This window comes from Lampris incognitus, chromosome 12 (genome assembly GCF_029633865.1).
Source record: "Lampris incognitus isolate fLamInc1 chromosome 12, fLamInc1.hap2, whole genome shotgun sequence".
In the NCBI taxonomy this organism is placed as follows: domain Eukaryota; kingdom Metazoa; phylum Chordata; class Actinopteri; order Lampriformes; family Lampridae; genus Lampris; species Lampris incognitus.
The window spans coordinates 5,367,579-5,384,204 of NC_079222.1; the positions used below are offsets into that span (position 1 = coordinate 5,367,579).

The window sequence follows — 16,626 nt, forward strand, 5'->3', positions numbered from 1 at the left end:
GAACATATACACTCACCGGCCACTTTATTAGGCACACCTGTCCAACTGCTCGTTAACGCAAATTTCTAATCAGCCAATCACATGGCAGCAACTCAATGCATTTAGGCATGTAGACATGGTCAAGACGATCTGTTGCAGTTCAAACCGAGCATCACAATGGGGAAGAAAGGTGATTTAAGTGACTTTGAACGTGGCATGGTTGTTGGTGCCAGACGGGCTGGTCTGAGTATTTCAGAAACTGCTGATCTACTGGGATTTTCACGCACAACCATCTCTAGGGTTTACAGAGAATGGTCCGAAAAAGAGAAAATATCCAGTGAGCTGCAGTTCTGTGGGCGAAAATGCCTTGTTGATGCCAGAGGTCAGAGGAGAATGGCCAGACTGGTTCGAGCTGATAGAAAGGCAACAGTAACTCAAATAACCACTCATTACAACCGAGGTATGCAGAAGAGCATCTCTGAATGCACAACACGTCGAACCTTGAGGCAGATGGGCTACAGCAGCAGAAGACCACACCGGGTGCCACTCCTGTCAGCTAAGAACAGGAAACTGAGGCTACAATTCGCACAGGCTCACCAAAATTGGACAATAGAAGATTGGAAAAACGTTGCCTGGTCTGATGAGTCTCGATTTCTGCTGCAACATTCGGATGGTAGGGTCAGAATTTGGCGTCAACAACATGAAAGAATGGATCCATCCTGCCTTGTATCAACAGTTCAGGCTGGTGGTGGTGGTGTAATGGTGTGGGGGATATTTTCTTGGCACACTTTGGGCCCCTTAGTACCAATTGAGCATCGTGTCAACGCCACAGCCTACCTGAGTATTGTTGCTGACCATGTCCATCCCTTTATGACCACAGTGTTCCCATCTTCTGATGGCTACTTCCAGCAGGATAATGCGCCATGTCATAAAGCTCGAATCATCTCAGACTGGTTTCTTGAACATGACAATGAGTTCACTGTACTCAAATGGCCTCCACAGTCACCAGATCTCAATCCAATAGAGCACCTTTGGGATGTGGTGGACCAGGAGATTCGCATCATGGATGTGCAGCTGACAAATCTGCAGCAACTGCGTGATGCTATCGTGTCAATATGGACCAAACTCTCTGAGGAATGTTTCCAGTACCTTGTTGAATCTACGCCACGAAGGATTAAGGCAGTTCTGAAGGTAAAAGGGGGTCCAACCCGGTACTAGCAAGGTGTACCTAATAAAGTGGCCAGTGAGTGTATATACATCAACACATGCAATGAAACAACTTACACAGCTACGTCATGGCAACAAGATCCTGTGTGAGTGGATGTGTGTGCATTTGTCTGTCTCTGCATGTGTGTGTGTGTGCGTGTGAGAGTGTGTTCACATAAAGGACAAGAACAGTATACAATACAGAACGCATATAGTATATCAACAGATGCAATAAAAATCTTTTTGCCATCGTCTGTGTAGCCCTGTGAGTGTGTGTGTTTTTGTGTGTGTGTGTGTGTCTGTGACTGTTTGGGGGGGCTGTCTGTGTGTGTGTGTGTGTGTGTGTGTGTGTGTGTGTGTGTGTGTATGTGTCTCCGAGTGTTGTCCTGGTCCTCCCTGTTGGGAAGGAGTACAGGGTATCACACACTGTCCCTCAAACGGTGGCAGGCTAGAACATACTGTGCAGCCACAGTACAGCTGTCTCTGTGTTCACCTAGTACATAGGGCAGTTTTCTGAAAGTAGTAATGGCGGTTTTCCCGGAATGTCTTGCAATCAGCAAAAAAGTGCAGCTCTGTCTCGACAACATTGTCCTCACACTGTTGACAGAAACGTTCGTCTTTTGGCATCCGGGTCTTTTTATGTCTGCCTGTTTCTGTTTCTGTGGCGATGCTCACTGAGTCTGTATTTCGTCAGTATGTTTCTCAAATGTGTTTCTTTTATTTGAATGAGGTGATCTGCTAATGTGTCCTCTCTGTCTAGGGCCAAATAGCATTGCATCTTGCTTTGGGATTTTGTTTTAGATTGCCAATATTCATAATAATTGTCTTTTAGGTTTAAGGGAATTTGTTGAAGCTGAATATGTTGTGTAGTTTGGACCTGGTCTTGTGCCTCTAAAGTGTTAGTATGTGTTAGTGGAATACTATGGCTGAAGACCAGGTTGGTAGGAGAGTTCTTATCTTTGCTCAACTCTTGGTATTGCAAGGCTTTGTAATGGAAAGAGTGTGGGTCGCTGAATGTCTGATGTTTCCAGAATTTGATTGCTCTTTTTTGAATTTTAATCAGAAGAGGTATTGGCCTAGTTCTGCCCTGCAAGCATTGTTTGTGGTGTGCTGATGGATTTTAAGAATGGATGTATTTCCCATTTATCTAGTTCTCGACTTGCAAGTGGACCCCACACTTCACTGCCATAAAGGGCAATTGGTTCTGTGACTGATTCAAATATCCTTAAACAGATTCTAATTGGAATTTCAAAAGGGAGTTGTCTTATGACAAGTAGAGCCCTGCGTGCCTTGTCTCTTAGTTCATTCACTGCCATGTTGAAAGTTCCTCTAGAATTGATTCTAAGGCCTAGGTAGGTATAATTAAATGTATGGTCAATTTCATTTGGTCCTAATCTAAATATGCGCTGTCTTCGCTGATATCTGGATCTTTTCTGAAATATCATTATTTTAGTTTTATTCATGTTAACTGTCAGGGCCCAGGTCTGACAAAACTTTTGAAGAAGGTCTAATTGAGTCTGGAGTCCTTCCTCCGATGGTGAAAGAAGGACCAGGTCATCCACATAGAGCAGGAATTTGACCTCACTGTCTTGCAGAGTGAGTCCAGTTGCTGCTGAGTTTTCCAGCATAGTTGCCAACTCATTGGTATACAAGTTAAACAGAGTTGGGCTTAGAGGGCAGCCCTTTTTCACTCCGCACTCCCGAGGGATATAATGAGTTCTTTTGGATCCTATTTTGATTCCACACTTAGCTCCCCGAGTACATTGATTTTATGATATTATATGTTTTTCGCCCTACACCGCTTTCCATTAATTTGTAGAACAATCCGTAATGCCAAATAGAATCAAATGCTTTTTTGAAGTCAATAAAACAAGTGAATAATTTGTTTTTATTTTGAGTATGTTTTTCAATTAGGGTGTGTAGGGTGTAAATATGATCAGTAGTGCGGTAGTTTGGTAAGAATCCAATCTGGGTTTTACTCAAGACGTTGTGTTTCATAAGGAAGTTTATTAGCCGGGAGTTGATGATACTACAGAATACCTTCCCCAGGTTACTGTTCACACAGATGCCTCGGTAGTTGTTGGGGTCAAATTTATCTCCACTTTTGAAAATTGGTGTGATTAATCTGTGATTCCTGATATCAGGAGAATAACCCACACTCAGAACTAGGTTGAATAACTTAAGTGTAGCACATTGAGACTTTTCATTCATAGATGTTAGCATTTCATTTAGAATGCCATCAGGTCCACATGCTTTTTTGGGCTTCAGTTTGCCAATTTGGTCTAAAAGTTCCTGCTCAGTGATGGGGGAGTTGAGTGGGTTTTGATATTCCTTGATTGACACTTCTAATTTTTCTAGTTTGCTTATGTTACATTGGTCCGTGTTTTGATCTGACTGGACTTTCTTAAATAGAGTTTGGAAATGGTTTGTCCAGATATCTTCATCTCTCTCTCCCCCCCTCTCTTTCCCTCTCTTTCCCCCTCTTTCTCTCTCTCTTTCCCTCTCTCTCTCCCTCTCTCTCTCTATTCCCCTCCCTCTCCCCCCCCCCTGTCTCTCTCTCTGTTCATTCTAAATGAAAACATAATGTCTGATTGACATTTTTAGACTTTACATTATAATTTTTATAATTACTTTGCAGTACCACGTTCACATTTTAGGCTGAAATGTGACAAACGCACTTAATGTTTCCCAAAATAACACACACATATGCACACACACACCACCCCACACACACATGCACACACACACACACATGCACACAGACACACACACACATAGTGAAAAGAGGATGGAGTGTTTAATGAATAGGAAAGTGTGGAGGATGGGTGGAGAGGGAGGGAGGGTTGGTGTATCCATGGCAACAGACAGACAGAGAGAGTTCCTCCTGGTTCAACACCCCAGAATCACACTTCTACCAGTGTGTGTGTGTGTGTGTGTGTGTGTGTGTGTGTGTGTGTGAGAGAGAGAGAGAGAGAGAGAGAGAGAGAGAGAGAGAGAGAGAGAGAGAGAGAGAGAGAGAGAGAGAGAGAGAGAGAGAGAGAGAGAGAGAGAGAGAGAGAGAGATTGTTGTTGGATATCATAATCATTGTTGTTGCTGTTATTATAATCATTGTTGTGTTGTGTTGTTGTTTTACATGCTTTGGCAATATGTACAAAATATATGTCATGCCAATAAAGCAAATATTGAATTGAATTGAATTGAGACAGACAGACAGACAGACAGACAGACAGACAGACAGACAGACAGAGAGACAGTGAGACAGGGCAGGGATTTATGAAGTTTATGTAAATCACAGTTACAAAGTTACCATTTATATTTTGTTGTGCTGTTGTGAAAATGTCTAGCGTTATGTCTGTGGTGTGTGTGTGTGTGTGTGTGTGTGTGTGTATTGAAGTGTGTGTGTTCCTGTGTAATGGAAATTTGCATTTTATGTGTGTTTGCATGTACACATGTGTTTGTCTTTGTGTGTAATGGGTCATCCGTGTGTAAGTTTGTGTGTGTGTGTGTGTGTGTGTGTTTTGTGTATGTGCTTGTGTTTGTTGTCTGTGCTGAATTTTCCTGCTTTTCTGTGTTTTGTGTGTGTGTATGTTGTCTTGGTCTGTGTGTGTGTGTGTGTGTGTGTGTGTGTGTGTGTGTTGTCTTGGTCTGTGTGTGTGTGTGTGTGTCTGTGTGTCTGTGTGTGTGTGTGTTAAGGTCAGAATATAAATCCGTCTTTGTTGACAGGTATCCCCTCCTCTCACTTTCACTACCATAACATACCCTTCACTTAACCCTCACCCCCCTCTCTCTTCTCTCTCTCCCTCTCCCTCTCTCTGTCTCTCCCCCTCCCCCTCTCGCTCGCTCTCTCTTCCTCGCTCTCTCCCTCTCCCCCCCCCTCTCTCTCTCTCTCTGCCCCCCTCCCTGCCCCCCCCCTCCGTGTCTGGTTCTGTCTCTCTAATTCTGTTTTTTGAATGTACCCTCTCCTGCCTCCTTTTTCCTCAGTTTCTCCTTTTCGTTTTTTCTGATCGCTTTGCCACTAAAACGACACAAGCCACCCGGGTTATATGTAAACCACACATCGAAAAGCTGGTGAAACAGCACCCCCTTCTGCTCACTGACGCTCAACTCACCTATTTAGAAAGATGGACTTCATTAAACACAGATTGAGGAAATCCTCTTTGTGGCGTTTATGTGAATGGGGGGAGCTTAAAAAGATAGAAAGAGGGAGATGGACAGAGGAGCAATGAGAGTGAATATATTGGCGAAAAGGAGGAACGGAAAAGGTGAAATGAAAGGAGAGGAGGAGATGATGGGTGTGTGAGAAACAGAAAGACACTGACAGACAGAGACACAGATGACAGACAGACAGCGACTGGCAGACAGAGACTGGCAAACAGAGAACAGAAAGACAGACTGATAGACAGATACAGAGACAGACAGACAAAGAGACTGACACAGGCACAGAGAGACACAGAGAAACACAGACAGACAGACTGACACAGAGAGACAGACAGACGCAGAGAGACAGATGGACAGACAGAGAGATGGAGATACAGACAGACAGGTAGACTGACAGACAGACAGAGACTTACAGTCAGACACAGACAGGGAGGACAGACTGACAGACACGTACAGACAGACAGACTGACATACAGACAGAGAGACTGACAGACAGACACAGAGAGACTGACAGATAGACACAGACAGAGACTGACAGAAGATAGACACAGACAGGGAGACTGAGATTCTCAGAGAAATAAAGTAGATAGATAAAAGAGATGAGATAGACAGAAGCAGAGACGGGAGAGACAATTATGTCCCTCTGATACAACACCCCTTAATATTTCCAACATGTCTGTTTTTATCGATCACCGCAAACAGAAGGTCATCTTTGTGTGTGTGTGTGTGTGTGTGTGTGTGTGTGTGTTCACCTATCGATTGATATATGTTCCAACAAATTCGCCCATGCCAAGACATGTCACGTTACTGTGTGTGTGTGTGTGTATGCATGTGCACGTGTATGTGTGTGAGTTGTCACTTCCACCATTGATTGCCTTGGTGATGAAACACCTTTTCCCATCAACCCCTTTGCTTCAGCCTTCAACAATGAGAGCAGAGAAGAGGAGAGAAAACGACAGTGTGTGTGTGTGTGTGTGTGTGTGTGTGTGTGTGTGTGTGTGTGTGTGTGTGTGTGTGTGTGTGTGTGTGTGTTGCAGCCGTTGCATGAACTCAAATTTAAGATCTATATCGAACACTTGCAAAGACCTTCTCTATGACTCACTCTCAACTTTAGACAGATAGATAGATGGATAGATGGATTTCATTTGGAAGTTTGAACTTTGTAAATGCTGTTACTTTTTCTTGTCTTCTACGATCTTCTTTATCTCTTTTCCTTTCCTTTCTTCTCTCCCTCCTTTCCTTTCACCTCCGTTGTCTTTTTTGTTTCCATATTCCATTCATTCTATCGCCGTTTTGCGTTTTGCTCTTCCCTTTCCATTGTGCTTCCCTTTGTCTCGCCTCCTTTCCTTCCTTCCTTACCTGTGTCCTTGCCCTTCCTTACCTGCACCCTTGAATGAATAATTAACAGAAGCCACGCCCACTTCCTGTTTCACCTCCTCCTCCACCTCTTCCTCCTGCTTGGTCAGTCCCAGACCCCGTTTGACTTACTCCACCTACTCTCCTCCTCCCCCCCCAGTGTCCCCCAGCCCGGGTTTGGCCCTTCCCTCTGCCCCCCGTGACCTTAGCCCCGCCCACGTCTCCTCCCGGTTCGTGCGACTACGTTGGCGGCCCCCACTGGAAATAGGTGGTACTGTCCAGACCTACGGTGTGTATTATTCTCAGGATGGTGTGGAGAGGTAGGCAACATATACTGGAAAATACTTTTAAATATCTATCTATCTATCTATCTATCTATCTATCTATCTATCTATCTATCTATCTATCTATCTATCTATCTATCTATCTATCTATCTATCTATCTATCTATCTATCTATCTATCTATCTATCTATCTATCTACTGGTATCAGCTGTCTATCTATCTGTCTATCTATCTATCCATCTCTCTTTCTCGATATGTTATCATTTTTACTAATTTCATATCTACTAACTGTCATAACTCGTCAAAATCATTACTTTTGATTTCAGAGAAGGTTGAGATTAAATTTTCAGGACTTGACATCCTAAGATGTTACTCCACCGAGCCTAGAAAATATTTAAATAACTGACTATGAAACTGAAAAATATAGATCTATGACCTTTATGATATTTTTTATCAATCTGAAATGTTCTTTTCAGGGAGCGTTCTGTGAATGTGTCTGAACCAGAGACTTTAGAGCTGACGGTTTCCAACCTGAAGCCAGAGGAGAGTTACTCCTTCAGGGTCGTCGCCTACAACGAGGTCGGACCCGGGGACAGTTCTGCTCCTCTCAGAGTCCAAACACAACCTGATCGTGAGTTTAAGCAGACACACACACACACACACACATCTATACACATGCTCACACACATGCACAGTCACAGTCACACATGTATAGGTATGCACATACATATACACACTCATACATAAACACACATACTTACACACACACACACATTGCACACTCACTCACACACATATATACTACCTTGTGCACGCACACACACATACATATATATATAGGTACACACACATACTCAGGGACATGATAGATGTATCTTTCTTTCTTTCTTTCTTTCTCTCTTTCTGTGTTTGTGTCTATCTATCATTGTCTCTGTTCCATTTGTATATCTATAGTCCAGGTTCCTGGCCCTGTGGAGAGATTCCATGTGACCTCCATTTCTCCCACCACCGTCCTGGTCAGCTGGGATCCTCCAGCCCACATGACTTCTGCACTGTTGGGCTACAGACTGTTGTGGAGCGAGAATCCGTCTGGGAAGGAGCAGGTTTATATTATTATTATTATTATTATTGTTACTATTATTATTATTATTACTATTTTTATTGTTATTTTTACTATTTTTATTGTAACTATTATTATTATTATTATTGTTATTACTGTTATCATTATTGTGAAGAAGAGAGTGCAGGCAGGGTGGAGTGGGTGGAGAAGAGTTTCAGGAGTGATTTGTGACAGAAGGGTACCAGCAAGAGTTAAAGGGAAGGTTTACAAGATGGTTGTGAGACCAGCTATGTTATGTGGTTTGGAGACAGTGGCACTGATGAAAAGACAGGAGGTGGAGCTGGAGGTGGCAGAGTTGAAGATGATAAGATTTTCACTGGGAGTGATGAAGAAGGACAGGATTAGGAACGAGTATATTAGAGGGAAAGCTCAGGTTGGACGGTTTGGAGACAAAGCAAGAGAGGCAAGATTGAGATGGTTTGGACATGTGTGGAGGACAGATGCTGGGTATATTGGGAGAAGGATGCTGAATATGGAGCTGCCAGGGAAGAGGAGAAGAGGAAGTTTATGGATGTGGTGAGGGAGGACATGCAGGTGGCTGTTGTGACAGAGGAAGATGCAGAAGACAGGAAGACATGGAAACGATGCTCCGCTGTGGCGACCCCTAACGGGAGCAGCCGAAAGTAGTAGATTACTGTTATCATTATTATTACTATTGTTACAGTGTTGCACACTTACATATATCATAAAAGTTTAGAATTAATAACAATGTTGTTATACACTGATGCAAGTATTTCTACTCATAGCATTAGTAGTAATAGCAGCAAGAGTAGCAATAGTAGAAGTACTAAACATAAAGTAATGTTATTATAATATATTATAAGACCATCATTAGTAATAGCAGTTCAAACTTTAGTATCACACATTATTACTAGTATTATTATTGCTGGTGTTTTTAGCTGTAGTTGTGTTGCAGGTGTTTAATCTGTTGTGTAAATGTTGTTGTTGTTGTTTTGTTAAGAGTGTGGAAATAAACGGACAGTTCTACAAGATGGAAGGATTGAATAAGTACACTGAGTACGCTGTTCGTGTGCTAGCACTTAATCGCTACGGGCCCGGCGTCACCACGGAAACCATCAGAGTCACCACCCAATCAGACGGTCAGACCTCTGCACGACATTGTCACTAACAATTTGCAATAATTTAAGGATCTTAACAGAAATTAATAATGAGAGAGACAGACAGATAATGGACAACTATATTTTATATTTTTGATACATTATATTTTTATGATATGTTACATTATATTATTTTTATTTTATGATATATTTATATTTTTATGATATATTATGTTATAGTTTATGTTTTTATGGTATATCACATTATATTATTTTTTGTATTGTGATATATTTATATCTTTATCCATCCATCCATTGTCTTCACTGCTTATTCTGCTGTCAGGGTCGCGGGGATGCTGGAGACAATTCCAGCATGATATGTTATATTATTTTATATTTTTATGATATTTTTATGATATATTATTTTATATTTTTATGATATATTGTATTGTATTGTTTAATTTGTACCTTGCCTTATCTCTCCAGTTCCGAGTGCCGCTCCACAGAATGTGTCTTTGGAAGTAGTACTTTCCAGGGTGAGTAATGTCATGTTTTTTTTGTTGTTTTTTTTCTTAATCAACATAGTAGTATCAAAAGAAAAGGGTGGTCCATTAATCCAGTTCTGAAACAGAACCTGCAGATAAACTGGACAGATGACAGAAAACGTCATCCTGATTCTGTACAACACAGTATGCAGATGACGCAGTACTGGTACTAGCAGATATGCACACTAAACAATATTTACACTGATGTGCAGTATTCACACTGCACCTTATAGTGCTGTTGGCTTTTATTTAAGGAGTGAGTTAAAACATGCAGCTGTTCTTGTTTGTAGTAGTACTGCAGTATTGTAGTATATAAAGTGTCTGTGTGAGTCACTACAGTTTTTTTTCTATTGTTATTGTCAACCAGTAAGTAAAACTTTAATTATAAACCACATATTGAAAGACCTGGATCAAGGTCAGGTGAAGTGTGGGTTCTTGTTGAGTGTAGGTTGATTCTGATTGAAAGATGGCCCAGTGCTGCACACACACACATACAGACACGCACACACACAGAAGCAGGTTGGTAAACATTGAATTCAATCAGTGAATATTTGTTCCGAGTCATATCTGTAATCACATGGTGTGTGTGTGTGTGTATAAGTGATATTTGTGAACATGTGTGAGTGTGTATACGCGTGAACGTAGTATGTAAGAATCTGAGGGGGATGGTGCAGTCAGATACTGCAGACACACACACACACACACACACACACACACAACAAGTAATGACATATTCAGCGTGTTGCTATACTTGTCCCTGTGGGTTCCATTAACATTTACCAACAACTGTTCTTCCCTGTTCTGATATAATGTTAATGAATTAATTAAGACAGTGAGACAATGAGACGGGGACAGACACACAAACAGACAGACGGGCACAAAATCAACAGACAGGCAGGCAGAATGATAGACAGACAGGCGTACATGCATACGCACACAAACAACAGACACTGATGGGCGGGTGGGTGGAGAGATGGGTGGGCGGACAGGTGGATGGATGGATGATCAGGCAGGCAGACAGACAGACAGGGGAGCAGGAAGACAGACAGACAGACAGACAGATGGACAGACAGGGGCAGACAAAATGACAGAAAGACAGACAGACACACACACACACACAAACAACAGACAGAGGGATGGACAGGTAGGCGGGTGGATGGAAAGACGATTGATGGATGGATGGACAAACAGACATTCAGGCACACAGACAGATGGACAGACACAAAAGCAACAGACAGACAGTGTGGATGATGGACAGACAGAATGACAGACAGGCAGGAAGGCAGACAGACAGACTCAGAGAGAGATTATTAGTTTACGTGTTTGTTAGGTCTATATGTGAGCACTAGAGTGTGTGTGTGTGTGTGTGTGTGTGTGTGTGTGTTATATGTATGTATGGGTAGCGGACATTCGGTGTAGATGCACATACATTTTAATGTGCATTTACTTGCGTATGCATGTTTATGTATGTGTGTATATGTTTGCACCCATGCATTTGTGTGTCTGTCTGTGTAGTATGTGTGTGTATGTGTGTATATATGTATCTGTGTTTTTTGTGTGTTATGTGTACGTATGAATGTATGTTGTGTGTATACTAATGTGTGAGGTATATGTGTATGATTGTGTGTTGTGTGTGTTTAAGTGTGTGTGTCTATTCGTATATTATTGTGTTGTGTGTATGTGTGTGTGTGTGTGTTTGTATGATTCTGTGTGAATATGTATGTGTGTTTGTATGTATGTGTGTGTGTTTACTACCTTACTGGTAAACTGAATCTCTGTATCATTTCAGAACTGTGTGACCATGAATTTTAATTACTTTATTTGCATGTTAACAACCCACATCTCAAAAAACACACACGCTGTCACACACACACACACACACACACACACACACACACACACACACACACACACACACACACCAGATGTCTGCCAACTCCCAGGGTGCAATGCGTCGTTTGGCAGCTGGTATCAGCTGTCCTCGTTATGGAGTCAATATGACCCGGTGTGTGTGTGTGTGTGTGTGTGTGTGTGTGTGTGTGTGTGTGTGTGTGTGTCTGGGGGGGGTATTGAAGGTTAATTAATTGGAAAAGTAAAAATGATTCTCTGATTTCTCTAGTTCTCGCTCGTTGACTGTCGCTCTCTCCATTTCTGTCTGTCTCTGTTTCTGTCTCCGACTGTCTCTTTCACTCTCTGTCTCTGTCGCTCTCTGTCTCACTGTCTGTCTCTGTTGCTCTCTGTGTCTCTGTCGCTCTCTGTGTCTCTGTTGCTCTCTGTCTCAGTCGCTCTCTACTGCTCTCTTTCTGTCTCTACTGTCGCTCTCTCTGTCTCTGTCGCTCTCTCTACTGCTCTGTCTCTGTCTCTGTCTGTCTCTGTCCCTGTTGCTCTCTCTCTGTTGTTGTCGCTGTTGCTTGCTCTCTGTCATGCTCTCTCTGTTGCTCTCTCCACTGCTCTCTTTTTGTCTCTGTCTCTGTCTGTCTCTCTCTCTGTCTATGTCGCTCTCTTGCTCTCTGTTGCTCTCTCCACTGCTCTCTTTTTGTCTCTGTCTCTGTCTGTCTCTCTCTCTGTCTATGTCGCTCTCTTGCTCTCTGTTGCTCTCTCTACTTCACTCTCTCTGTCTCTGTGTCTCTGTCTCTGTTGCTCTCTCTCAAATTTAAATTCAAACTCAAATGGCTTCATTGGCATGATGTAGCGCAGTACATTTTGCCAAAGCAAGTGTTTAAACATTGTAAAGCTAATTATTAATTAGAAAACATATTATAGCAAATAAAAATATGACAGAAAAAGAAACATAGTACAGCAAAGAAACAGTAAAAAACAAAGCAAATAAACCTGTCATCAAATGTAACAGCAGCAACGTGTGTCAGGTGTCTCTCACTTTATGGCAGGCAGCAACATAGACTGCTGCAAACTTACAGCTCTTTGGGTCTTCCCCTTGTAGGACATTTTCCATTTTTATGAAGCACCCCACCACTCTATACTATGCATAGGTTGCTTTAGCTCACCTGGAATGATGGGGTGTTTGGGTTCAGTTTCCTAAGGTAGCTACCACGAAGGTTTACTTATTTTCGGTGAAACTTGTAATACCCTACTAATAATGATCTGATTTTGACTCAGACCACTTCTTTATTCAATTCATGTCCTCCTTACTGGAACATCCTCACGTTCCTCCACAAAGGGTGTCCTTCCGCCAAAACTTCCGGTCCCTTACACCGACCCAGCTCTCCAATGAGGTCTTGGCTTCCATGCCTCCTCATAATGAGTTCTCTTCCCCCCCTGTCAACGAGGCTACAGACACAGTGTTCCTCACTAGCTTCCTCTCTTAACCGTCTCTGCCCTCTAGCATCCAAACCTGCTTGTAACGCCGCCCCCCCCAGTCCATGGCTCACTGAGGTCATCAGAGAGCAAAGAGCGGGGCTCAGAGCGGCAGAGAGAAAATGGCATAAAACCAGAGTCCATTAACTTCAGTGACTATCAGTGTCTCCTAGCATCATTCTCCTCCAGCTTAAAAACAGCTAAGACCACTTACTATCGGAACAAGATCTGTGGCGCCACCGATGCTCGAAAAATCTTTTTTTTGCTTTTAACTCACTCCTCAATCCTCCTACTCCTACTCCGACCTCCACTCTGCTCACTCCTGACATATTCACCTTGTACTTTACCGATAAAGTTTCTGCCATCAGTCACCAGTTCTCTGAGCCTGACCAACTCTACCTGTCGCTGCCAGCTAACACTGCCTCACTCACCTCATTCTCCCCCCTGACCGAGGAGGAAGTCTCCAAGCTTCTGCTGGACTCTCATCCCACTACCTGTCCACTGGGCCCGATACCATCCAACCTCCTATAGACTATTTCTCCTGCACTTAACCCCGCAGTCACACACATCATCAACTCCTCATTTACAGTGGGTGTGTTCCCCACTGCATTTAAGCAAGCTCGAGTCACCCTGCTGCTCAAAAAAACCGACACTCGCTCCACCCTAAGTTGAAAACTACAGACTGGTTTCACTCCAACCCTTTCTATCAAAAATAGTCTCTGAATTTCTTTCTGAGGACAATCTGTATGATCCGAATCAGTCTGGCTTTAAGCAGGGTCACTCTACCGAGACTGCACTCCTGTCGGTAATAGAATATCTGCGTTTGGCTAGAGCTGCTAGTCAGTCCTCAGCTTTATTGCTGCTAGATCTGTCAGCTGCCTTTGACACGGTTAACCACCAGATCCTCCTGTCCACACTCATTGAGTTTGGTATCTCAGGATCTGCCCTCTGCTCATTCATGTCGTACCTCTCGGGGAGATCTTTTAGAGTATCTTGGAAGGAAGAAGTGTCCAAGCTGCATGGCTTATCCATAGGGGTACCTCAAGGGTCAGTGCTTGGTCCCCTTCTCATCTCAATATACACCACCTCACTTGGTGCAATCATCCACCCCCATGGTTTCTCATACCATTGCTATGCAGATGATACCCAGCTCTTCCTATCATTCCCACCAGATGACCTCACAGTCTCGGCACGGATACCATCATGTCTTGCTGATATCTCTGCATGGATGAAAGAATGTCACCTTCAGCTTAACGTATCTATGGCTGAGCTCCTTGTCATCCCAGCCAGTTGATCCATACAACAACAGATCAATATCCAGCTTGGATCAACCCAACTCATGCCCGCAAAGTCTGCCTGAAACCTGGGTGTCATGACTGATGACCAACTAACCTTTAAGGTCCACGTGGCCTTGATTGCTCGGTCGTGCCCATTTGCCCTGTACAACATTAGGAAAATGAGGCCCTACCTGTCTGAGCATGCAGAACAACTCCAGGTACAGGCTCTCGCTCTCTTTCTCTCTCTTTCTCTGTGTGTGTCTCTCTGTCTGTCTCTCTCTTTCTCTGTCTGTGTGTTTGTGTGTGTGTGTCTCTCTCTCTCAGTTCTTTTCTTTTTTCCAATTCAATGAGGCTTTATTGGCATGACTGCATTAATTACCATGTTGCCAAAGCAAAACAGGTCAACAGAGTACTAAACAAAACAAAACAAATGGAAAAAGGAACAGATAGAACTGGCAGGACCATAGAACAGCACTTGAACAGCAACTGACGGTAACTGACAGTGTTTTTGTCACTCACTGACCCTTAGGCTATGACATTCTGACACATATTGTGCCGCACGGTGTGACTTTTGGCCCTCTCCTAAAATAAGTGGCCGTTGCTCTTTCACATCCAGGAGTAGAAAATTTGGAATCTGGTTTTCAAAGTTCTCCTGGTATTTTTCTCTTATGTTCTGGAATTTCTCACAATTTAGCAGGAGGTGCATCTCTGTCTCCACCTCACCTACAGTGACCACACATTCTTTGCTCTTTTGGTAGCCAAGATGTTTTGTGTGTCTGCCCTTTTCAGTGGCTAGACTGTGGTCGGTGAGCCTCTACTTGGTAAGGATGTGTTTCTGCTGACTGTCTCTGACAGTGGACCGACAGTCAGCCAGTCTGTATTCTCGTTTTGGGGCCCGACAACATTCTCATTTGTGTTGTAATTTGGTTTTTATGTCCCAGTGTTCCAGATATGAGTTGTTGCATTGTGTGATGATGTGGTTTACTCTAACCTGTGGTTGGTTAGCAGTGCTGGTCTGAAACTCATCTGTGTCAGTGGTACGGGGTTAGCTGGTTTCAGAACCAGCTGACTGAGGGGACTCTTTCTTAGCTCTTGGATTTGGAATGCTTTGAATTGCAATGAGTCATGGGGACTTGATTTAAGGTGCATCCAGAATGTAAGTGATCTGTTTTGGATATTTATTATCAGTGGCAAACGGCCTCATTCGGCCCTGCATGCATTTAGCATGTTTGACAGAATTCTGCATGCAGGGCTTCTATTGGATATCTGTCCCGTCTTGTGTAGTCTTGCTGACTGAGTGGACCCCAGACTTCACTTCCATATACTGCAATGGGCAGGACACTGTCAAAGATTTTGGACCAAGTTTTAATTGGGATGTCTGTTTTATAGACTTCTCTCTGTCTCTGTCTCTCTGTCTCTTTCTCTCTCTCCCTCTCTTTCTCTCTCTCTCTCTCTCTCTCTGTATATGTGTGTCTGTGTGTGTGTGTGTGTGTGTCTGTCTGTCTGTCTGTCTCTCTGTCTCTGTGTGTGTCTGTGTGTGTGTGTGTGTGTGTGTGTATCTTGCTCTCTCTCACTCTCTTTCGTTGTGTCTGTGTCTCTTGCGCTCTCTCACTCGGTGTGTGTGTCTCTGTCTCTCTCTGTCTGTGTGTGTGTCTGTGTGTGTGTGTGTGTGTCTCTCTCTGTCTGTGTGTGTGTCTCTTGCTCTTTCTCGCTCTCCGTCTGTCTGTCTCTGTGTGTGTCTCTCTCTTTGTCTGTGTATCCTTTGCTCTCTCTCACTCTCTTGTCTGTCTCTCTCTGCCTGTGTGTGTGTCTCTTGCTCTCTCTCACTCTGTGTGTGCGTGTATGTGTGTGTCTCTCTCTGTGTGTATGTGTCTGTGTCTGTGTATGTCTCTGTGTCTGTGTATCTCTTGCTCTCTCTCACTGTCTGTGTGTGTGTGTGTGTGTCTGTGTGTGTGTGTGTCTCTTGCTCTCTCTCACTCTGTGTGTGTGTATGTATGTGTCTGTCTGTGTCTCTGTGTGTGTGTGTCTCTGTGTGTCTGTTTGTCTGTCTCTGTCTGTGTGTTTGTCTCTTGTGTGTAGCTCTTGCGCTCTCTCTGTCTGTCTCTCTCTCTGTGGGTGTCTCTTGCTCTGTGTGTGTGTGTGTGTGTGTGTGTATGTGTGTGAAGCCACAATAATAAACTCTTGACAGAAAAACCACATAAAACTCGGTGAGGAGGGTAATTATTCTCTCTATCTGCAACACTGAGTCAAAACCCTGTAATTGTCATTATTTTTTATCTGCTAATCCCTGATTAGCTTCCAGTTGCGTTCCTCTGTGTGTGCTTGTG

General features: G+C 43.3%; 1 protein-coding gene across 1 annotated transcript in view; it reads left to right on the forward strand.

Moving 5' to 3' along the window:
• The window catches only part of dcc (DCC netrin 1 receptor), a gene marked incomplete at its 5' end in the record, with an annotated part of 148,172 nt that overhangs the window by 71,137 nt on the left and 60,409 nt on the right, over positions 1-16,626 (forward strand). The window contains 7 exon segments of the mRNA XM_056290895.1: positions 1,593-1,613; positions 6,756-6,815; positions 6,818-7,020; positions 7,461-7,615; positions 7,939-8,087; positions 9,066-9,204; positions 9,649-9,698. Of these exon segments, the coding sequence (XP_056146870.1) occupies positions 1,593-1,613; positions 6,756-6,815; positions 6,818-7,020; positions 7,461-7,615; positions 7,939-8,087; positions 9,066-9,204; positions 9,649-9,698 (777 nt within the window).